General features: G+C 44.4%; 2 protein-coding genes across 2 annotated transcripts; both read right to left on the bottom strand.

The window, feature by feature from the left end:
• Positions 1-5,999: 5,999 nt before the first annotated feature.
• On the bottom strand, positions 6,000-7,413 carry LOC148842962 (umecyanin-like). The gene is made up of 2 exons (XM_088959188.1): positions 6,740-7,413; positions 6,000-6,564 (listed from the first exon to the last, which is right to left on the bottom strand). Exons 1-2 carry the CDS (start codon positions 6,927-6,929, stop codon positions 6,206-6,208), a joined length of 549 nt encoding a protein of 182 aa, XP_088815314.1. The 5' UTR covers positions 6,930-7,413; the 3' UTR covers positions 6,000-6,205.
• Positions 7,414-9,634: 2,221 nt separating this feature from the next.
• LOC148842961 (glucan endo-1,3-beta-glucosidase 14-like) lies at positions 9,635-15,263 on the bottom strand. Its single transcript, XM_088956668.1, has 3 exons — positions 14,583-15,263; positions 12,809-13,848; positions 9,635-9,888 (listed from the first exon to the last, which is right to left on the bottom strand). Exons 1-3 carry the CDS (start codon positions 14,650-14,652, stop codon positions 9,799-9,801), a joined length of 1,200 nt encoding a protein of 399 aa, XP_088812794.1. The 5' UTR covers positions 14,653-15,263; the 3' UTR covers positions 9,635-9,798.
• Between the last annotated feature and the right edge of the window lie 8,725 nt (positions 15,264-23,988).

Here is a 23,988-nt window from a genome sequence, read left to right as displayed (position 1 = left end):
ATATGTGATTTTATTTTAATATGGCCACACCACATTTTGTATCCACGTTATATGCATGGGACTTAGATGCAAACATGAAAGAAACCTCCATTATTTGGGGTGGGGCAGCAAGGGATGATTACATTGCAACAAAGCCGTCAAACCAGAGGTCTTATCTTTCAAACCTATTCCAAATGATGCTTATTGTTTCCAAATAAAATTTGATTAAATCTCTTAAATTAAATAAAAATATCAAATAGAAAACTAACCTAAATATAGTTATCGACGTCAGACTCTCATATTGCTTCCAAATCCCTTTTAGAAATTTGTAGCATTTTTGGAAGCCTAATAAGAGGTGAACTTCATTAATAACTCATGGATAAGTCACAAGCAATGCATGCCTCCAAAAAGGTAAGAGTCGAGTCCCAAGTAAAAAACAGAAGATACAGAGAGGGCTTGATGTGCTAAACAAATAAACAATGGGCCGCTTTGTTTGCTGATCTAGGGGAGAATATGAAAATGTATGGAGAGAGGAAGGAATTAAGAATCTTGTAGTTTTTTGGGTTCGACTATGATATGGAAAAGATATGATATCTGAAAAATGTTTGACCAATCAATTAGAATCCTAAAGCGTGGTAGTCAATCAAGTGTTATTTATCAAAATTTATGGATGGGTTTTGATTGGTCAAAACTCTTTCGATACCATATCTTTCCCGTATCATAGATTTTCCCTTTTTTTAATATTTAAAATAAAAAGATACTGAATATGGGACTATTTAGATTCATCTACAACTAATTCAGTTAAAAAACTGAATTTAACATAGGCATCATTCTAACACCAGATCATGTATCACTGGGCTCTTCTAGTTTACAATATAAATAATGGGTATCAAACAAAATTGATCAAAATACTAGCTCCATAATTACTAGAGTATGATCATTCTCTAATATGTTACAATAAACACGCTGAATGGACCCTGATGAGGGCAGATTTGGCTCTCTAGTGAAATTGTGACACCTGACACCTCATGCAAGCCAAGTGCAGCCTCTTGGCAACTGGGTAGCTTGGCATAGCTCGCCAAAGGTAGTTCGACAGAGCCTGCCATAGCTCGCCATATGCAGCTCAACAGAGCTTGCCACAGCTCGCTACAGGTAGTTTCACATATCTCACCAAAGGAAACTCGGCAGAGCTCGCCACAAGCAGCTCGGCATAGCTCCCCCCTAGGTAGCTCGCCATAGGCAACTTGCCACTTGCAAAGTAGCTCGGTACAGAAGATCAGTTCGGCATATCACAGGAAGATCTCCTGCCTGACAACCGGACCTGACAGATCCAGAGACCTACGCCCACGTCTCTCGCCAAGCGGCGCCGTGTCAGCCAGTCCTGAGAGTTGTCCCTTGCCTGGCAGAGCCATACTCTGCAACAGCTGACTACACCCGCCACCTCAGCTCTAGTAGTAATGGCTACGGCAAAGAGGCAGAGGCAGTTATGCCTGACTTGACAGAGGCTGTTACGCCTGATTTGACAGGACACCACTATATAAGGACTCTGACCCCCAAAGACAAAGGGGGGGGGGGGGGAAATGGAGGTAATCCCTACTCTCTAGCTCTCTCATTTCTCTAATATCATCTTCAAGCTCTCTACAATCAGAGTGTTAACTTAAGCATCGGAGAGTCCCCGCCGGGTAAATACCCCCGGGTCCCCTGATTCAGTTCTTGCAGGTCCCTCAGCTCCCACCGCCTACAAAGAGTAGGAAAAGATGGAATTCTCATAGGTCCCTTAGCTTCTGCCGAGGAGGAAAAGATGGAGTTCTCGCAGGTCCCTCAGCTCCCGCCGCTTGCAAAGGAGAGAAGATCACCTCATGCAGATGGCAGTCGAGTTGCACTACACCAGGGAGCTCCACCATTCTCTGAGTCACAGGTCTTCTAGGAGCAGAGCAAATGATGAGTCCACCAAGGTAGCTCACCACAGGGAGCTCGACATAGCTCTCCCCTAGGCAGTTCACCATCAGGGAGTTTGGCATAGCTCTCCCCCAGGCAGTTTGCCATTAGGGAGCTCGGCATAGCTCTCCTTCAGGTAGTTCACCATTAAGGAGCTCGACATAGCTCTCACCCAGGCAGTTCGCCATCAGGGAGTTCGGCATAGCTCTGCCCCAGGCAGTTCGCCACCATCCTTTGAATCATAGGTCACCTGGGAGCAGGTCAAATGACGAGGTACTTAGCCAAAAAAAATAAAAAAATTGGTACGTGACCAGAATCAGTTACATCAATTGGCGTCGTTTGTGGGAACATGCTACGAAAAGCTAAGTTCTCATCCTACAAAAGCTAAGTTCTCATCTTACAAAAGGTAAGTCCTCTTCTCCCGGAAAGCTAAGTCATCACTTTTTAGAAATTGGAACTCTCGCTCTATAGTTTACATTTTTTTATGAACTCAAAGACTATGCAGGGAGCTAACAGACTAAGTAACTTTACTTTCAATTCAGATAAAGCCTCATTAGTCCACTTCGCAAGGTCCCCCTTACAAAGATGAGTTCTTCATGGCTTCCGCAGGAGTTGGCAGCCAACAGACTACATAGGCGCCCTTACTAGTCGAGCCTTCCAAGGCACCCATGTGAGCTGGTGACCTAAAGTTAGTAGTGCTGCCCCTGAAGGTCGAGCTCTTAATAGCTTCTTGTAGGAGAGTGGGTGACCGACATTACAAAGCTGATGCAGCGCAATCATAGCTCTAAGGCACCCACCCAGTCAGCTCTGCACCTGGTCATTTCAGCACCTCACAGGTAGCTCAGCACCCAGTCAGCCCGACACTTCACTGGTAGCTTGACACCTCATTGGTAACTCAGCACTTAGTCAGCTCAGCACCTCGCAGGCAGCTCAACTCCTGGTCAGTTCCGCACCTCATAGGTAGCTCGACATCCGGTCAGCCCAACACCTCACAGGTAGCTCGACACCTCACAGGCAAAGCCTACGGGCCACATTACTGCTTAAGACCTAGTAGCCTCTTCGGCACGGGCAAAGTCAAAAAAGAGTGGACTATGAGTCTCTCCCAAAGCCTACGGGCCACATTACTGCTTAAGACCCAGTCGCCTCTTCGGCATGGGCAAAGTCAAGAAGAGTGGACTACGAGTTGCTACGGGCCACATTATTGCTAAAAACCCAGTCACTTCCTCAGCATGGGAAAAATCAGCAAAAGTGAACTATAAGTTGCCCCCAAAGCCTAAGGGCTACACTACTGAACTAGCGGAGACCTCCTCACCTTACGGGCAGCTCGCCACATGTAGGCAGCTTGCCACATGCAGGCAGCTCGCCACATACAGGCAACTCCTAAAGTCTAAGGAATTGGATCAGCACTTACTAGCTCGTCGACTTATGAGCCAAAAGAACAAATCTACTCCCTTCGCTGAGTTACTCTTAGCTCGAGAGTGGGGGGCAAATGATGAGGGTGGATTTGGCCCTCTAGTGAAATTGTGACACCTGGCACCTCATGCAAGCCAAGTGCAGTCTCTTGACAACTGGGCAGCTCGGGCAGCTCAGCATAGCTTGCCACAGGTAGTTCGGCAGAGCCTGCCATAACTTGCCATATGCAGCTCAGTAGAGCTTGCCACAGCTCACCACAGGCAGCTCGGCAGAGCTCGCCACAAGCAGCTCGGCATAGGCAACTCGCCACTTGCAGGGTAGCTTGATACAAAAGAGCAGTTCAGCATATCGCAGGAAGATCTCCTACCTGACAACCGTACCTGACAGATCCAGAGACTTGCGCCCACGTTTCTTGCCAGGCGGCGTCGTGCCTGCCAGCCCTGAGAGCTGTCCCTTGCCTGGCAGAGTCGTACTCTGCAACAGCTGATTGCATCCGCCACCTCAGCTCTGGCAGTAACGGCTGCGACAGAGAGGCAGAGGCGGTTATGCCTGATTTGACAAGACATCACTATATAAGGACTCTGATCCCCAAAGACAAAGGGGGAAAATGGAGGTAATCCCTGCTCTCTAGCTCTCTCATTTCTCTAATATCATTTTCAAGCTCTCTACAATCAGAGTGCTAACGTAAGCATCGAAGAGTCCCCGCCAGGTAGATACCCCCGGGTCCCCTGATTTAGTTCTCGCAGGTCCCTCAGCTCCCGCCGCCTACAAAGAGGAGGAAAAGATGGAGTTCTCACAGGCCTCTCAGCTCCCGCCGCCTGCAAAGGAGAGAAGATCACCTCATGCAAAGGGCAGTCGGGTTGCACTACACCAGGGAGCTACACCATTCTCTGAGTCACAAGTCGCCTAGGAGTAGGGCAAATGATGAGTCCACCAAGGTAGCTCACCACAGGGAGCTCGACATAGCTCTCCCCTAGGCAGTTCACCATCAGGGAGTTCGGCATAGCTCTCCCCCAGGCAGTTTTCCATAAGGGAGCTCGGCATAGCTCTCCCCCAGGCAATTCGCCATCAGGGAGCTCGGCATAGCTCTCCCTCAGGCAGTTCGCCATCAAGGAGTTCGGCATAGCTCTGCCCCAGGCAGTTCGCCACCAGGAAGCGCCACCATCCTCTGAGTCACAGGTCACCTAGAAGCAGGTCAAATGACGAGGTGCTTAGCCAAAAAAATAAAAAAATTGGCACATGAGCAGAAAGAATTACATCAGACCCCATACAACTATACAAACACACCTCATGAGGCTTATTTGGGGAGATGATACTAAAATAGGGCAGTTGGGCTCATGTGTGTATTGCTGCACTCACGAGATTAAAAATCGATCTTCATCAAATCTACTTTGGTTTTATAAGAACTGAGAACATGTTATTAGCGAGTAGCGACCAAGTGCTTAAACATATCTTCTAGAGTTGTAAATTGGGTACCCGACGGTATCTGGTTTTATAAAAACTCTTTCCATAGTCCATACCATCTCTTTCCCGTATCATCAAGGAGGCCCATTTAAATTTTAACAAATCCAAACCCGAGCCCACTCACGTTAATATAAACCCTAATTTCATCCAAATGTCTGTTGGCTAAGTAATCCATCTCTTTGAATTGCAGAGTGTGTTCAGGTTTAATATCTTTCAATTCATTGCCAAAACTTCTCTCTCCATATGACACATTGATTCATACAGCCATACTTTGAGTTTCAGTTTCAGTAATGTTGTTGTGAAAACGGTGTCACCGCCAATGACTAAATAACGTCCCACATCACACTTCGAAATTTGAAAACACTGCTTTGACAAAAGAAGGTCCCCAACAACAAATTTTGTAACGCTTTTCAACTTTGCATCCAATGACTAATAAACGAGACCTGGCAATATAGATGTGTGTAACATCATTTTCATCCATCTCATCATCGCTAAATTTGAATACGCTTCTTGCCAGATTGGCTTAGAGAAAGCATGTAGGTGACTAAGCAATTTTATACCTGGCAATATAGCATACGTCCTTCCACAAACGATATAGAGCTCCTATGCATCATTAGGTGTCGTGTAGTTCATTTGCCCAATGCAGAGATTCACTCGTTTAAATCAAAATCAATTTAGATGAATTAGATGGAGCAATAATGGTCTAAAATATTTGGTGGATTATTAGCTAGATTGAATTGGACCAGTTCAGATTTAATGGTCTAAAGTATTTGGTGGATTAACTAGATTGGACCTGATCCATCCATAATTAATTTATATTAAATTGCGTCATATTGAATCAATATCGTGTTCATTTATAAAAGATAAGAATTACAAGTGTCAATGGACCAAGTTTAAGTTAGAACCAATCTAAATTAAAACTAATTTGAACAAATTAAACGACTAATACATTGAATTGGATTCATTGAAAATGGCCCAGAATATTCATTAGATTGAATTGTACCTGATCTATATGTAATGGACTCGTATTGGATCGGGTCAGATTGGACCAAATCAGATCCAATTGACTTAATGACAGTTATAAAAGAATACAGTGTCTAAGGTAGAGCTAGCTAGCTGATCGATGCGAGTTACAAAGTAAATATACTATCAAATAAAGGATAAGAAAATCCACCCAATTATCAATATGATCAGAGCATTGTATATTATATAATAGTAGTGGCTGAAAATCAAACAACCTTATTATTTCCAATACATAACGTAATCAGTCAATTGTATACATACAATGCAACAGTCGATCACGTATCAAATAAATGAAGTAGTAGTATGTATTTATGTATGAAGAGAATACAATCTAACAAATAAAAATAAAAAAACAGCCTACAACTACAATAGTTATTAGTGTATATATCTAAAACAAGAAGGCAACAGTGAAGGACAACAAAGTGGCAGAGATGCCGGCAACAGCAACAGCAGGGGCAGAGTTAGGGGCGGATCCTCCTGCCGTGGGAGCTGGGGATGAGGTTGGGCTTCCTGACGATGAAGGTGTGGTGCTGCTGCCGGAAGCTAAGACGTTGATGGCTAGCTTTTGACCAACTGCACAATGACCATTGAAGGTGCAGATATAGTAGTGCTGGCCTTGAGAGTTGAGTGTGATCCTTGCCGGGCCGGTCGTTTGCACGGAACCAATGGTGCTGCTCCCATCGCAGTTATCGAAATCTGTCTTGGTCACTTCGGCCACATCGTGCTGTCCGGTGGTGAAGTTGAACACTGAAACATAGAAACATCGTACGTAAAAGAGATACCAAAATTAATTAATTAGAGCATGATTCACTGAAAACCAAAACATCTAACTGACCGACTATTCTCTAGTCATCTAGCTAAGCTAATTATTCTGAAGGCAAAGACCCGTTAGCAGAGAGCCGGAGAGGGATAAGAATCTTACCGAGAATGTCACCGACCATGAAGGTGTTGCCGGAAGCCCAGGTGGAGTAGGCGATTGGGCCACCAGGTGGAATCCTCCAACCCAAGCTGTCTCCCACTACATGGGTCGTCGACTGGGCTGCGGAAGGGTGTAGCAGCAGGGCTACAATGGCAACAAGAAAGCAACCAAGCAAATCCGTGCGAGCAGCCATCTCTCTAGTATATGTTCCTTAATTTGTGTTCGATCAGTAGGTCAGGTCACCCCTGCTCTATCTGTCTTTCTCGCTCTGATCTTTGTCTTCACAATTCTATTCCACGATGTGGCCAATACTATATATAGCCTTGCCTAGCTAGCTAAGATCCTCTGCTCTTCTTTTCTTATATATATATTTTTAATAACTCTCAAAGAATCATTCAACCTAAAAACTAGGTTATTAGATGAGGTCATTGAATAATAAGTTGATATTCTCAAACAATAACTAGTATATGGAAACTTACATTCAATTTCAACAAGCAAAAAGTATGAGATAATAAGTTATGATACAAGGCAGACGGGTGGAAAGACAACCACCAAACGAATTAAGCTCTTTCAAACCTTGTTGTAACCGGCATCGTTGAATGAATGACACGCAGATTCAGAATTGGTGTGAGCTCAGCGCATATTTGATGCCGCGGGAAAACCAACGTGTCCGTGTATTACTTTGTCCACGATGTGAGGCTCTGACTGCATCACCGTCCCATCCTTTTAAATATTAATTTGAATTTTGAAGGTTTCTAGTCTCGGCGAGAAAAACGAAATCCTCCAAATAGATGTGAGAGCTGAGATGCACATGCTAGGTCAATTTTATCATTCTTGCCGCTTGATCAAACGTAATTTGAATTACAATGATAACTATAATAATAATAATAATACTCCAATGTCAGCTTCGGTGGGCTCTCAGCCTCTCGCCTCTACGCTGTGGCTTTTGACTTTTGGAAGTAGAGGTAGGATCCACATTGAAGAAATCATGGCCTTGGTCCGTTGGATGTTTGCTAAGGTGGGCCGCAATTGGAAGAAATCATGGCTTCAGTGCAAGGTCCCGTTCCAACAGTCTTTATGGCCTTCCATTGAGAATGGGAATAATAAAGTATTTAGATAGCGATATAAAGAGATATTCTCAATGCAAGGCTATTGGAACTAGATTTTTTTCATGGGCCAGGGTTTAATTTAATTTTTGTCAAAATTTTAATGGGCACGGCATGGCTTGAAGTCCAAGCCCAAGATAGTGTAAAGTTGGGCCTAAAGCTCGGCTTATGAATAGGTCTAGTTGGAACTGAATGGCCTTATCGATCTCAATTTAGTAAGCGTACAAATACAAATATTTACACAGAGCCAGATAGAGGTGGGTGACTACGAGCTGCGCTTGAGTTCAATTTACAGACTTATTTATTAATCAAACCGAGCTCAAGCCTAATAAAGCTCAGCTCGTGAGGCTCGCGAACCGAGCTTGAATAGCTACATACATACATATAATAATAGCAATAATAATAATAATAATAATAACTAATAACTAATTATTATTATTATATAATATTTTATTTTTATATATAATAATAACTAATTATTATAATTCTTAATTTTTAAATATTAAATAAAAATATTATATATATATTATTTTTATAAAATATTTTTCTCAAGTTAAACCATACTCAAATTTACGAACTTTTAACCCAAACCAAACTCGAGTTCAAGGTTCGAGCTTGAGCTTCGTACTATCTCGATGAGCCAAGCTCGAATAGCTAACTATTCGACTCAGCTCGGCTCAATTCGACTCACCTCATGAGCCTAGATGAATCTCCTAAATGCAAAAACTTTGAGAGCACGAGCACGACCAGGAATACCTCTTGTACAGCCGATGTGCGGCTACGTGCCCATGCTTGCATCTAGTGTTGTTTAGTGAATAAAGCAAAAATTAACAGCCGATGTGATTGGCTGATTGCAGATTGCAGTTGCAGGCTCAATATCAATGTTGGTATCACGGTATCACCCTTCCGTCCGTTCTCTGTCCAATAATGAATGAATGACGGCGGCCTTAGAGGCCCCTAGATTTTGTAACAGAGGCAGGAAATTTGGCATTCAAGACGAACAACTCATTCAGGTTGAACCCTTAATATATGATATAACTCTCTCGTATATAATCTTGCTTCGGGTGGGATTGAAAAAAGTTTGAGCTGCATTAAACATCACCATCCTTCACCAGATGAGAACTTTTCTTTTTCATTATTAGTTTTCTATCATCTTTTTTGCGTAGTTAAGCTTGAGCATTCTTCCTTTAAGTAGCAGAGTTAGTGCTCTGTAATTCTCACTGTTCTTTCAACAAATTAGCATCTTCTGTTATCAAAAGATTCAAAATACACAACACAAACCTTCTCAATCCTTGTCTCACATGTAGTTCCACCGGATAACTATATCGGCAACAAGGTCGGGAATAGATACTATTCCAGTGGGAACTGGGAAGTCGTACATCTATAGCGGGGTTCAAAAACCACCGTCGTTGAACTGCGAATCAAATATCCTTTTCATCTTGAGAAAAACATTGTAATATATAAAGTCGATTAGAATATTAGGCTCAGTTTGGAAGGAGTACAAATACTATAGTGTAAATACATACAAAATAATATAAAATACAAGGTTTTGCACTCTATAAATTTGCATTTGTACTCCTTCCAAAGTGAGCCTTAGGGAAAATTTTGTTCTAATCTGTGGCGATGGCACTGACAAGGGAATGCATGTCTTCTCAACAGCAGACGGGGGTCTATTCCATCACCCCTGTGTCAATTGAACTAAAAGAGACCTTAAAAGATGTAAATCGTGATGTGATGGAATGTCGACTGCCTTTGTTTGTGAGAAAGCAAAATATATATTGTTAGAATTAAAAAAAAAATCAGTAATTACCATTGATTAATGGATGATACATGAAAACGTTTAAAAGTATTGTATTCAATTGGGAACTTTTGACTGCCTCCTCACGCTAGTTTGGCATTGAACAAGAAGAAATGGGAGGAAAGAGTGATAGAGCCAAACCTCTGATTTTTATTTAATCATGATGTAAAAACCAGAAGCAGCAGTGAAGCACAACAGGTCATCAAAACCATTGAATAAGGCCCAAACCAACCTCGAGTTTGAATGTCCTGTAATGTTGAATATCAGAAAAAGATCTATACCAAAGGGCACCAAAAAACACAAATGATCAAAAAGGAGCAATTCATGCAATGCAACTTGCCATAAGTGGGCACTAATTACAAGGCAATGTATGTCATGATATCACCAAACTACCAACCTATGTCATGGTATTGAACAGACATAGCTAACCAAATGAATTAGGCATTCTATAAAGTTCATATTCCAAAATGATGAATGTTGATACCCTGAAACTACTGCAACAGATCATGTTTCAGCATTTATAATGAGCAGGGATACAATAGCATCATTTTTGTTTATAACACCACATGATCAAGGTCGCCTCAAATTGATATGTGGGGTAGAAAACCTTATTCTAAAGTTCCGTTTATATAGTTTGCCAGTATTAGGCAGGGTGATTGGGACTTGCTGAGTTTGCTGTTTGTTGTCAACTAAAAAGGATTTTATTAATAAACAGTTGAAGGAAACATACACCTTGCATGCAAGGAGCCACAATGCAAGGTCTCCGACACTAAGGTCATCAACTCAAAAATAGGGAAAGACGTCAATTTGGCCTGGAATTTTAGTAAATTACTTTGATAATTAGAGGTCATCAGCTCAAAAGTAGGGAAAGACGTCAATTTGGCCTGAAATATTAGTAAATTACTTTGATAATTAGGAAAGCTTGACACCCCTAACGTTTATGGTAGATAATTGGTGTACCTCCTTTATGGTTTATTGTGCTTCTTTCCTTCTTATCAAATTAGAAAATATAGTGCATACAAAGCACCCATGTAATCCAGATTAAGTAACCTATATACAGGCTGTTCATCCATCCTCAACCTTCTTTGGTACTATGGTTATAAAATCTGTGTTAAATGAACTATGCTCTTTGATCAGTTTGAGGTTGGGGTTTTTGAAGTGACATAATGGAAAGTCATTTGAATCGTTTGCCAAGAGGAAAACTGATAATAAGTAGGTGACGAAAGATTATATGAACTACAAATCCATCCAAATTTTGCGTAAAGCCAACTTAGTGCAAGTTTTGGATGTTGAGCTAGAATATACAAGTTTTATGAATTTAGACCAGTTTATCCTATTCATTAATCATACAAGCAGGTGCTTGAGGAGTACATGTCTCATGCCAAGGAACCATTTCCATGAAATTAGGACAAAGTTGTTGTCAGAAAAAGCAACTTCTAATCCCTGCTCATAGCTAGTATTTTTTTTTTATCAATAACAACAATTCATTAATTAATCACAGAAGTAATTACAAAAAGGAAGATAAACTGACTTCTTGGATATCTGTATCTGAGGAATTTAAAAGTCTGAATTTGTCTTCTTTTTATTGTTCTGATTTCTGGCGGAAAGTGTGACTGCTGTGGTCTTCAGACTGCCCTTCTGGGTCTGATCCCAGCTTTACCTTTTCCAAAAAAAAGTAATTACAAAGAGGAAGATAAACTTTCTTATCTTCCAACTGAAGCTTGGGCCACTGAGAACATAAAAAGAAAAAATTACACTTGTGCCCAAAACATTGACTCCCTCTCGACCTCTTGCTTAGCTAACCCATTAGCAGAAGAGTTAGCTGATCTTGACTTCCATCTCTTGAACCAGCCACCTAAATTTCCTCCTCTCATTACTATAAATCCATAACCCACTGTTGTCTTTATTCAACCACCCTAAACCACCATAGCTAGTATTTTCCCTAAGCCACCATATACAATTAAGCAATATTCTGTAAATTTTTCATCCTTAATTCTATTTTTTTATTGAATTTGATTATCTTGGCATTTAAAATATGTTAAGCTATTCCCGAAGATAGTCTGATTGCAAAACTTGGTAAAGGGAATTCACTTACATTCCAATACATCTACGACCAAATCATCCCAGTAAATTGTCAACCAAATGCCATTGAGCTGAAAAGATTGACGTAAGAATAGAAAAAAAAAACCTTAATTCCAATAAACTTGTTCTAACATCTATTGGTGTTTAACAGTGCCCTAAATACCAATCAAAGTTAACCTACTTGCAAATAGTTGTCAAGAAAAGGCTCCCTCCTCTCTCTTTCTTTCTCTATTGCACTCCCTCCTCCCCGCACCCCCCTCCCATCTCTCTCTCCCTCCATATTTGAATTTGAAGGAAATAGGGATCAGGTCTTGCATTTTTTTGTAGTATTGCATTTGCAACACAATAACTAGACCCCCTCAACTTCTTCAAAAATTTTCAGCAATTTTTCTCTAATCGCATATACCCTATATATCTAACTGTTTTTCCCTTTTGCCACATAGAAAGGCTAATTGGACTGAAACCTGCCATTTTCCCAGAAAGAATGAGGAAAGAGTAGCCACACATTCTTATTTTTAATCTGGTTGCAATCTTGTGTTTAGTATTGAAATCAGATTAAGTAAAAATGCTATCATCTTATATATTTATTTTTTATATGTATTTCATTGTAATTTACTGAAGGCTATTGGTAATTTACATTCTAGATCATTGTTGGTGCTAGCTTTGCATAGTGATTTAACGTAGAAATTATGTTACTTTTTATAGAAAAAAAACCATTGCCTAGCATCTGGACACTCCATTGTCACCTAGCTCTACAGTTCATCTTTCTCCCTCAACAACTATGCTTGCAAAACGAATTTGACTTGTGCTTGTTACATCTGTTACATTAGTCCAGAAACTCAATTCAGAAGGTAGGAAATAAGATTTTTATTAATATTCTGCTGATCCAGCTTCTAACCATTCTACCACTACAGACAGTAGCAATGCCTTCTTTTATTTCTATTTATTTTCAAAGAATTCCTATCACTTCGGGGAAGGAAACATGTTGATGAAAGACTCCATCGGCACACAATTAAATCTAACCCATCAATATCTGCAAAACTTAAATAGAAAGACAAACAAAAGAGGTATTAAAGAATCCCATACCTTAACAAATAGATGAGAAGGAGCTGCAGAAGAAGGTATTAGCCCTGTAAACCCAATATCATATGCAATACTCCCATCTGCTTTGAACAGTCCAAAGTTCCTCTCAGAGGTTGGCCCAGTTTTCAAATTCTCATTAAACAAGGCAAAGATATATGCCTTTACCGCCACCTTTGGTCTGTATGGGGTTCCCTTCTTTTTGGCAAGCCGTTTACGCAGATTATAATTGTAAGTCCTTGCATTCTTAATTGTGGCCCCAGCTTCATCACTGTCCCCATGAGAAGCCCAGCCAGTTTCTGAAACAATGACTTCCATCTTACCATATCCAGCCACCTCCAAAGCCGCATATGCAGCATCAATCTGAGCATCAAACATGTTATCATAGTGAAGATGAGTCTTCTGGTCATAAATCCCAGAATTTGGCTGAAAGAGAGCATAGTTAAGATCAATATGCTCAGGATCATTCTTGTAGGCCAAAAATGGGTAAACATTGATGTAGAAAGGAGAACCAATCTGCGAGAAGAACTCCAAGAGGGGTTTCATGAATGGAAGGATATTCTCCTTAAATGTACATGCTGATGGAGGATAGGAATTAGCAAACACAGCCTGTGAATGTGGAGTCATTATCTGAATCACATTGGTCAAATGAAGCCTGTCAATAGCACTGTAAACATTCTTCACTGCACCCAATAGAGCTTCCCAGAGATCCTGATCACTCCCACCCAATACCTCATTCCCCACTGCAATTCCACGGATTTGTGTCCCAGGAAGAAATGGCTCCACATTTTCTTTCACCCAATCCATGGCACGATCCTCACTTACACTCATGTCTTTCAAGTACTCATTGCCAAGTCCAACCACTATTTCAAGTCCTGAACCTTTGAAGGCCTTGAGGACACTATGATCAGCATCATAAATCTTAACATTTTTAACCTTTGCTGCTTTGAGAATGGTTACAACACTTTCAGGAGGAGGGATATTATCTGCAATCCTTCCGTAATTAATTCCATAGGTTCCGGTAAATGCGTGCACTGTTACAACTTCTGTATAAATGAAAGAGAGAGTAATTCCATTAACCACTGTATCATTTTGAGCCACAAGAATTCTTCATGAAATGGAGATAATCCAAATTCTAAATTTCATATCATCTGATAAAACAACAAAACAACAGTCTATGCTTCCAGAAGAGGATCTAGACACAACAGGAAGGTCAGGGGATTGACAATAAGCCACCTAAATTTATAGTAAAGACAGAGAGCTCTAATATAATCAAGAAACCCAACCCCAGTAGTCTTATGCAATTAAGCAATATATTTCTTCATCTTATTTTCGGCTTTCCATAAAAGCAAAACGACTGTAGTGTAGACTCATGTGCATGAATATTTACAACAACACATATAATAGATACAAAACTGGTTTCAAGAATGAGACGAGATGTTGAACATGTAGAATTCTTGAGCGTTATTACTAATACGACCGAAACCAGAAGAAAAAGAAAATTTACTTCAACTGAAACGGGAAAGATTTCCCCAAATTAGAAAAAATAAATAAATAAAAATACACTCTAATAAATCAAGTTTAACTGTTGTCTAGAACATAAAAATATTGATCCAGCAACAAGATGCACTTAATCTGCCTAAGCCCAAACTGTATAGTTGAAAACATCAAAGAGCAGTCCAAGGCAAATAAGAGTAAGAAAAGAAGCAAAATTTACAGACGTCTAGGACACAGGAGAAATCCACAAAGTCAAATAAGGTCAAACAAAGTAAGCACATACCGTTGGGAGAGACGAAGACAAGTGAGAAGAGGAGAAGAGACAAGAAGAGGAAGAAAGGCGAAATTCCCATTGCTTTGGAGGAGGAATAAGCGAAGGGGGATTCCACTTGTAGTAATAAGGGTCTCGATTTGCGTAAACTAATACAAATCCAAGAATAGCAACAACGTCGATGGCGACGATGACAACCTCAACTCCAGTTCTTTCGATGCAATGCTTCTTCTGTTGGCATGCCATAGACCAGATTCCCCCCCAAACCCTCCTACAGAGATGACTTAAGAGGTTCTTGGGGGCTTCGAATCGATTCCCTTTTCACTCATTCACTCACTCTCTCTCCTGCCTTCCATCTCAAAGTATGCCTTTTTCTTTCTTCTTTCCTTCCTCTTTCCTTCCTTCGACTTTTGTTTTTGTTTTGTTTCGTTCCGTTTTGTTTAATTCCCTATCCCTTTCTTTCCTTGTCTTTGTAGTTAGTTTTTCTCTTTCCGTGGTGAAGATATATAATTACTTATGCCTTTCGTGCACCGCCTGAAAAGTTAGGAAGCAGCGGCATCACCGTACCCCGGCCGTCGTCGCCACCGGTAAACCGGCCTCATTCGCTTTGGCGGTTGTTTTTCTGGTTCTGTTCTGCCCTCGCGGCCTCGCCCTCCTATTACTACGGTGTTATTTATTGGGTTTTTTTCTTTTTCATTTTCCCCTCTCTCTCTCTCCTCTTTTAGGTTTGCTTCTGAGTTCTGTCCTGTCATAAAAACTAAAAAAAATTAAAATAAATAAAGGGTACATTTATTTTCTGTTAGTCTGTTTGGAGACGGTACAAGTTTAAAAGCATTTTTAATTTGGATAAATTACTATTTCCACCCAGCCTTTAACGGAGTTAGGACAGAAATCAGTGTTTTATAGAAAAAAAAAGTGTCATACTTTTATCAAAGTGCCGCCCTTAAAAAAGTATTTTTTTGGTATTAAAGTAAGTATTAATTTTACTTCACAAATATAATACAAAATGATTTTCAAAGAAAAATGACTATAAAATTGGTAAAAATATTTCCATTTATAAACATTAAATAAAATTTTAACATGTCAATATCTATTTTATTTTTTATCTATTTTCAATTTTTTATTCTCATTCTTGATGCCAAGGCAGAAAAAAAGGTTTGTTTATGAAAAATAAACAAGGATATAATTTTAACCACAAGAAAGAGAAAGGGTAGTGATGAAGGAAGATTTGGCCCGACCTCACAGTTATGCAACATGTGGCAAAAGCAACAGCTCGGCACAAAAGCAAGCCTAAGGCACGAAACACCAAGGGGAGAAACCAGCGGTCTGAACTCCCTACTAGGGGCCCGAACTCACCCTTGGCCCCAAACTAGAAAGTAATCCGAACTGGCCTGCCTTGTAATAGTTCGGGATGCACCTCGCCGAACTGGCCTGCCTTGTAACAGTTCGGGATACACCTCGCCAAACTAGCCTGCCTTGTAACAGCTCGGGATACCCCTCGTCAAACTGACCGACCCTATACATACCTCCGAACTCAAGACTTCACCTCGCTCACCACTCCACCACATCACCTTCAGGGCACCAAAACCAAACAAACCGTACTATGCCTAACACTGAGGAAGTCCGTACCCGAGGGCGCTGCACCTGACTGACTTGGGATCTGACGCTTGACGGCCGCACTCTAAACAGCCACTTGCCACCGCCTCCTAACACCGCCATCTCCCGTTAGAGAGACGGTTAGGCAGTGGCGGTTATGTCCTAGTAGAAAGGACGACGGCCGAATTGACAGACGCAAGGGTAATCATACCCGACCTGACAAGGGCCTCGGAGCGAGTGCGCAAAGTGGTTATAAAAGGCCCCCTGCCCCCAATAAACAATGTATGTTAATTTTGCACTATCTGGTCTACACTTTGCCTTTGAGAGATTACTGACTTGAGCTTCGGAGTTATCATACCGGGTTCCCCCGAAGTTCTCTCATCTTTCCTGTTTCAGGCTCCCCGACGCTCCAGCTCAAAGGAAAATTCGTTGACAGCTAAGATCGGTTGGATTGCGCACCATCAATTGGCGCCATCTGTGGGAACGCTTCTAAAAGCCTCCCTCTAGATCTCTTTTACCTACCCTTCTTTCAAAAACTCCAACACCCACTCCAACACCGAAATGGCCTCCTCCAGCAGTGCCGGACGTGGAACCGAAACAGCCACCACCGGAGAACAACTTCATGTTCCGGCGGTGTGCATTGGGCAGTTCACCATCCCCCTTTTCAGTGGATGGGATCCCAAGTCTGAATGTGCCACAGGCGGTGGCACCTCTGAACATTCCCTCGTTGAACATTCCCCTTCCACTCCCCATCGAAACGAACTTCACGGAACCAACTGCTGTCCCACTAGCATCCAGCCAAAACTAGCTAGATGACCTCATGCAATGCATGCGGGCAATGCAGGCCCAAATGCAACAATTCCAGCAGCACCAACTCCAGCAACACCAGGTGTTGCACCACCTCTCCCAACACCATTATCAACAACAGTTCCCTCAGCTACCCTTGAACCAACCACTGCTTCCACCCCGGCACCCCGTCTCAAAGCCGGTCAAGGCCTCCCCTCAAAGTGGACGACCTCACCAAGGAGAGGCTTCCCGACCACAGAACCCCCCTAATAGTCAGGCCTCATCCCCGGGCCGTAAGCAAATAAAGATCACCCCCGCCTTGCAGCTCGCGGGTGGGTCGGGAACCTCGCCCCCGAAGTCACCCCGGCGCTCCAAGCCCGAGTTCCCACTCACGGAGAACTGCTTCAGCGCCTTAGCAGCAGGCCAACATTCCAGGCCGTCGAGCTCGGCAACACGGAGGCCAACAACGCCAGCACCGGGCCCACGCAAAGAAGGCGCCTGCGAAGTCGCCGAACTGCTACCCGTGTCCTGCCCGAGCTCAGAGGCAAGGAAGAAACGAGCTCGGGCGAGGTAAAAACCGTCCCCATTCTCTCAGTTCCTTCCCCCATTTCAGCAGAACTTTTGGTAGTCCCCTTGCCTAGAGATTTCAAACTCCCTTCTCTGGACAAGTATGATGGGTCCTTTGACCCCAACGACCACGTCGACACGTTCCAGTCGCAAATGCACCTCGCTAGGGCAAGTGAGTCGTGTATGTGCGTGGCCTTCACCACCACCTTCAGAGGGGTGGTCCGCACCTGGTACCGAAACCTTGCTTCTGGGTCAATAAGAAGCTGGGCCCAGTTCGTGCAGATCTTCACTGTGCACTTCGTTACCAACAAAAGGTGCCCCAAAACCGAGGAAAGCATCTTCGGGGTAATCCAAAGAGAGGGAGAACCGATCCGGAGCTACATCAAGCGGTTCAATGAAGCATGCTTGCAGATCCCTCGGTTAGACCCCGCAGTACAGCTCGCCGCGGCCAAAAGAGGGGTGACGCACAAAGAGTTCAAATGGCACATGGTGGCCAGCCAGCTAGCAACCATGGCCGACTTCCTCAAGCTCGCGGACAAGTTTATGAGAACAGAGGAAGAGATCAACCAGAGAAACGAAGGCGGGGTTGAAAAAAGAAAAAGAGAAGGCGAGCCCTCCAACCCCAACGACAGAAGAGGCCAGAACCGAGAGACGAAGCCAAGCAAGCCGTCCCGAGCTCCCTTAGCAGTTTGGACGGATTACACGCCATTGAACACAAGGCAGACTGAGATCCTGATGACGATCAAAGACGCCCCTTGCATAAAGTGGCCACCTCGCCTGAAGAGCAACCCCAACGAGAGGAACAAAAATTTATATTGTAGTTTTCATAAAGATCACGGTCATAGCATCGAGCAATGTAATAATCTCCGCGATGAGATAGAAGGACTCATCCGTCGCGGGTACTTAAGAAATTTTGTACATTATGACAATAGTAATAAAGCAGGTCAGCAAGGGGAACACGGGAAGGATGTCCCTGAGCCGAGTAACAGACTGATTGAAGCCTTGCAGCGACCTCCCCCAGAAGAGAGGCCAGTCCGAGAGGAGCAGAACCCTCCCAAGAGGCTGAAGAAGGAAGAACCAATCTTTTTTACAGAAGACAACGCGCGAGGTGTTCACTACCCCCACGACGACGCGCTCGTCATAAAGCTAAGGATCAGCGACTTCGAAGTCCGGCGCGTACTGGTAGACTCAGGCAGTTCGGTGGACATCCTATTCAAATCAGTGTTCGACCAATTGCAGTTGCAGAAAAATGAATTGAAACCCACGCACACTCCTCTGGTAGGCTTCAGTGGAGAGGAAGTCAGGCCCCTGGGGAAGATAACAGTACCTATGGAAGTTGGCACATGGCCATGCACGGTAAGACTCAACCATGATTTTCTGGTGGTCGCGACCCCCTCCCCATACAACGCCATAATAGGGCGACCAATTACGCATATCCTGCGTGCTATAGTCTCCACCTATTATCTGGCAATGAAGTACCCAACGGACTTCGGTGTGGGGGTAGCGCGGGGTGACCAACTTGAGTCCCGCAAATGCTATGTTGCCACCCTAAAGGGAAAAACCAAGGCAGCCGATGACCTCGAACTGGAGCGGCTTGCGGAGCAGGGTGAGGAACGAGCTTCGCCCACTAAGGAAATAGTCGCAGTCCCAACCTCGGCTACAGATCTGGCGCAAACACTCCAGATCGGTGCCTCCGTCAAGGAACCTTTGCGAACTGAAGTGGTAAGTTTCTTACTCCAAAATTTAGATATTTTTGCATGGTCCGCGGTAGATATGCCCGGTATTGACCCTGGCCTTATAACTCACAAGCTTAACACTGACCCTGTAGTCAGACCCATTAGACAGAAGAAACACAACTTAGCCCCGGAGCGCTGGAGGGCGGTCGACGAAGAAGTCGAAAAGCTCCTCGAAGCGGACTTCATAAGGGAAGTTCATTACCCGAGCTGGGTAGCCAATCCAGTGCTGGTAAAAAAAGCCAACGGCAAGTGGCGCATGTGCGTCGACTACACCGACCTGAACCGAGCTTGCCCAAAAGAATGCTTCCCCCTGCCCCAAGTTGACCACCTAGTGGACGCGACCTCGGGACACGAGCTGCTAAGCTTCTTGGACGCCTACTCAGGCTACAACCAGATCAAGATGGACCAGTCCGACCAAGAAAAAAATAGCTTCATTACTGAGTTTGGCTTGTACTGTTACAAGGTCATGCCCTTCGGGCTAAAGAATGCTAGTGCGACCTTTCAAAGACTTGTAAATCAACTTTTTCGGCCTTTAATTGGCACAAAAATCGAATGTTATGTAGACGACATGGTCGTCAAAACACAATTTTCACGAGAATTAATAAAAGACTTGGATTCTGTCTTTCAAATTCTGCGTCAATATAACATGAGACTAAACCCGAACAAGTGTGTCTTCGGTGTCACCTCAGGTAAGTTTCTAGGGTACGTTGTCAACCGGCGCAGTATTGATGCCAACCCGGACAAAATAAAGGCCATCCTTGATATGAGACCACCTCAGAAAGTAAAAGAAGTTCAAAGGCTCAACGGCCGCATAGCCGCTCTGAGCCGCTTCATGTCCAAGTCGGTAGACCGCTACCTGCCTTTCTTTAAGGCAATCAAAGGCAAGGGTTCGAATGGACCCAAGATTGCCAGCTTGCATTCGACGAGCTAAAGACTTACCTCGCCACCGTACCAACCTTAGCTAGACCCGAGGAGGGCGACGTCTTAGAACTGTACCTCTCGGCGAGCGACGAGGTGGTCAGTTCGGTATTGGTAAAACAAGTAGATCGGGTCCAGCGGCCCGTCTATTATGTTAGTAAAATTCTGCAGGGAGCAGAGACGAGGTACCCACAGATAGAGAAAATAGCCTACGCATTGGTGGTATCAGCTCAGAAACTCCGCCCGTACTTCCAAGCTCACACAGTCGTCGTCTTAACTGACAAACCCCTAAGGCAAATCTTGCTGAAGCCCGAGGCCTCCGGTAGGCTGACGAAGTGGGCCATCGAACTCAGCGAGTACGATCTCCAGTACAAACCAAGGACCGCAATTAAAGCCCAAGCTTTGGCAGATTTTATCGCCGAGTGCACTTTCAGCCACGAAGCCCAACAGGTTGAGTCCGAGGTCCCCAGTTTGGGTGAACCCGGAACTCCCAAGCCAATAGAGTCTAAACCTCGTGAAGTAGCTGCCAGTGTGGCATCTCTCCTGGTCAGGCAAAACGCGAACTAAAATGAGGAGCCCTGGATCCTTCACATAGATGGTTCCATGAACCAGCAAGGCAGCGGGGCTGGAATAGTCTTATGCAGTTTGGACGGCACAAAGTTGGAATACGCACTACGCTTTGAGTTTGCGGCATCCAACAACGAGGTAGAATACGAAGCACTGATAGCCGGGCTGAACTTAGCGCAAAGGGTAAGAGCAAAGCACTTGGTCATCTGCAGCGATTCCCAGCTCGTGGTCAACCAAGTCACGGGCGAGTATGAAGCACGCGAGCTCTCTATGATCGCATACTTGGCGAAAGTAAAAGAGGCCCTGCTCAACTTCCCGTCACACTTCATCAGGCAAATCCCGAGGTCAAAGAACACTGAGGCCGACGCTCTGTCCCGGATAGCCAGCACAAGTCACAACAACATGAGAACCATGTACATAGAGAATTTACCTCGGCCTAGTATTCTCGGGGGGGCAGAGGAGGTCGCTCCCGTCCTCGAAGTAGAGCCGAGTTGGATCGACCCAGTCGCAAGCTTCTTGATAGACGGAACCCTCCCTGCAGAATGCAATGCGACCAAGAGGGTGCAGCGCCAGGCTGCCAAATACGTCATAATTAACGAACGGTTGTACCGACGGTCCTACATGCTCCCCTACTTGCATTGCCTGTGACTTGCCGAAGCCGAGTTTGTACTCCGCGATACTCATGAAGGCCCATGCGGCGGACACCTGGGTGGCAGAGCACTCGCCCAAAAAGCACTTCGACAAGGATACTACTGGCCAACGATGAAGGGAGAAGTAGTCGAGCTCGTCAGAAAATGCGACAAATGCCAGAAGCACGCTAATATCCACCACCAGCCTGCTTCCGACCTCAAATACCTCGCCAACCCATGGCCCTTTGCACAATGGGGCATCGACCTCCTGGGGCCATTCCCGCCAGCAACAGGAGGGAGAAAATTCCTAGTTGTGGCAGTGGATTACTTCACGAAGTGGATAGAAGCCGAACCTCTGGCAACAGTTACGACCCAAAACATACAAAACTTCTTTTGGAAGAACATAGTATGTCGTTTTGGGTTACCTCGGGTACTAATCTCTGACAACGGCAAGCAGTTCGAGGATATCAAGTTTCAAGAGTGGTGCTAGAGCATGGGGATTTGGCAGAACTTCACATCAGTCACGCACCCGCAGGCAAATGGTCAGACGGAAGTTATGAATAGAGCCATCCTGCGTGGACTGAAAGCACATTTAGATCGAGCTAAGGGATTGTGGGCCGAAGAGCTACCAAGCGTTTTATGGGCTCACCGAACTACAAAAAAAACTGCCATGGGAGAAACCCCCTTCAACCTCACCTACGGCACTGAAGCAGTGATCCCGATAGAAATTGAAGTACCAACATTGCGACTAGAAACATACGACGATCGGATAAACGGAGACGAGTTACGGACCAACCTTGACCTACTAGACGAGGTAAGGGACCTCACGCACATCCGGATAGCGGCCTATCAGCAGCAGGTAGCTCGCTACTACAATGCCAAAGTAAAGCAGCGAAGCTTTCGGGTCGGCGACCTGGTCCTTCGTAAAATTATGGTGTGAGAACCCGGCGTGGGCAAACTTGGACCAAACTAGGAAGGGCCCTATAAAGTAAAGAGAGTGCTTGGGGGGGCATACGAGCTCGAAACCTTAGAAGGCAAACAAGTACCTCGAGCGTGGAACATTGTGAACTTAAGACGATACTACCTATAAACCGCCAAGCGAAGTGGATGAAATCGCTTCAAGGGCCTAAGGGCTATGATGCAGAGCCAAGAGGAACCTCGGCGTAAGCAAGCAAAGAAAAGTCAGGCATATTATCAGCTCAGCAAAAAATCAGTTCGCTACAAAATCCTTAGCGCTGAAACAGGTCGCGTAAGTACAATAACCTGGACGAGAGTGGAATATTATTAGATCGACAAAGAATCAGTTCGGGAAAAAGAACATTTGAGCAAAAAGATTGTCTATTCCATTGCAAGAAACAGGAGTACATTGGCCATCAGAAGACACTTCAAAAAAAAAATCTTTACATGCCCGGAGCTACTTCTTCGCCATCAGAAGGCACTTCAACAACACCCGAAGGCCCTGCCTCTCCTTCAGAATCTGGCTCGCCATCGGCAGCATTGGCCATCTCCTGAGTTATACGCGAAGTGGATATGGCACTAACATCGAGGTCGGGGTACGTGTTCCGGATCATCCACCGGCTCAGCTTGAACCCCCTTCTGTAAGAATCCGCCATCAGATCGTCAAAACGCGGAGAGGCAATATAGTCTTCAACGGCCTTCTTCTTGGCGTCTTCAATGCCTTGGGAAAAAATCTACGTTTTCTTCCTAATGTCCTCCTGAAGATATTCGACTTGATGCTGCAAGTCCAACTTTAAGTCCGCCATGTGCTTGACGACTACCCCCATGGCCTCGGCATCACGCTAAGACATCGCCTGTCTGGCCATGGCGATGCGAGCAGCCTCTTCGGCAGCATAAGCGGCCGCCTCAGCAGCTCGGGTATTCGCCTCGGCAGCATGGAAAGCCTCTTCAGCAGCATGGGCGGCAGCCTCGGTAGCTAAGGTGTGAATTGAAGAATTCACCTACCAAAAGAAACAAGTGAGCAACAACAACAAAAGCGATAGAAAATGAAGAAGGCAGACGAAATCTGACTTACCACCATAGCATGTGTTACGGCACGACAGGCGACCTAATTCAAAGGAAGATCGGTTCACGTCGCGATCTCCTCGGGGAAAGTAGCCTCCCTACTCTTCTGAAGAGCGTAGTTTGGCATCAACACGCTCCTCAACTCCCCTTGAGCTCCCGAGCCCGAGGGCCCAGCTCGCGTATGAGCGGACCCAGAGTGAGTAGGAGCACTGGAGTATGCAGGAGCACCCATATGAGTGGTCTCAACGCAAGGCGCCCTGGTAGTTTCATGCACCGGCTGAGTCACCTCGAGCTCCCTGGGTAGATCCTCCGGCGTGTGGCCTGGAACTTGAGGCTCCTCATCCGGGGGCAGCTCGGCACGAGTTCGCTTGGTGACCCGCTTCCTCCTCTTCATGCCATGGAACAGGCACCCCCCACGAGTTCTCTCCGCATCCATCACACCTGTAGAAACGAGTTCGACATTAGAAAAAATGAAGAAACAAAGCAAACAAGAAACCACAGAACTAGAAACCTACCCAAACTCAGGCCGACTGCAACAAGCTTGGCCTCCGTTAAGTACTGATGGCACTTTAAACCTTGCCATGCCCATTGCCGGAG

This window comes from Nelumbo lutea, chromosome 8, assembly GCF_056320005.1.
Source record: "Nelumbo lutea isolate HS-2025 chromosome 8, American lotus-T2T, whole genome shotgun sequence".
Taxonomy (NCBI): domain Eukaryota; kingdom Viridiplantae; phylum Streptophyta; class Magnoliopsida; order Proteales; family Nelumbonaceae; genus Nelumbo; species Nelumbo lutea.
The sequence above is the reverse complement of the archived record's forward strand: the minus strand, read 5'-3'. Positions and strand labels throughout refer to the sequence as shown.

Excerpts from the sequence above, each read along its gene's own strand:
- LOC148842961 (XM_088956668.1), bottom strand. The coding sequence starts at position 14,652 with ATGGGAATTTCGCCTTTCTTCCTCTTCTTGTCTCTTCTCCTCTTCTCA. Across the intron at positions 13,849-14,582 it reads TGTCTTCGTCTCTCCCAACG|AAGTTGTAACAGTGCACGCA; the intron begins GTATGTGCTTAC and ends TCATTTATACAG. Across the intron at positions 9,889-12,808 it reads CTTCTCATCTATTTGTTAAG|GACATTCAAACTCGAGGTTG; the intron begins GTATGGGATTCT and ends TCAACATTACAG.
- LOC148842962 (XM_088959188.1), bottom strand. The coding sequence starts at position 6,929 with ATGGCTGCTCGCACGGATTTGCTTGGTTGCTTTCTTGTTGCCATTGTA. Across the intron at positions 6,565-6,739 it reads CATGGTCGGTGACATTCTCG|TGTTCAACTTCACCACCGGA; the intron begins GTAAGATTCTTA and ends TCTATGTTTCAG.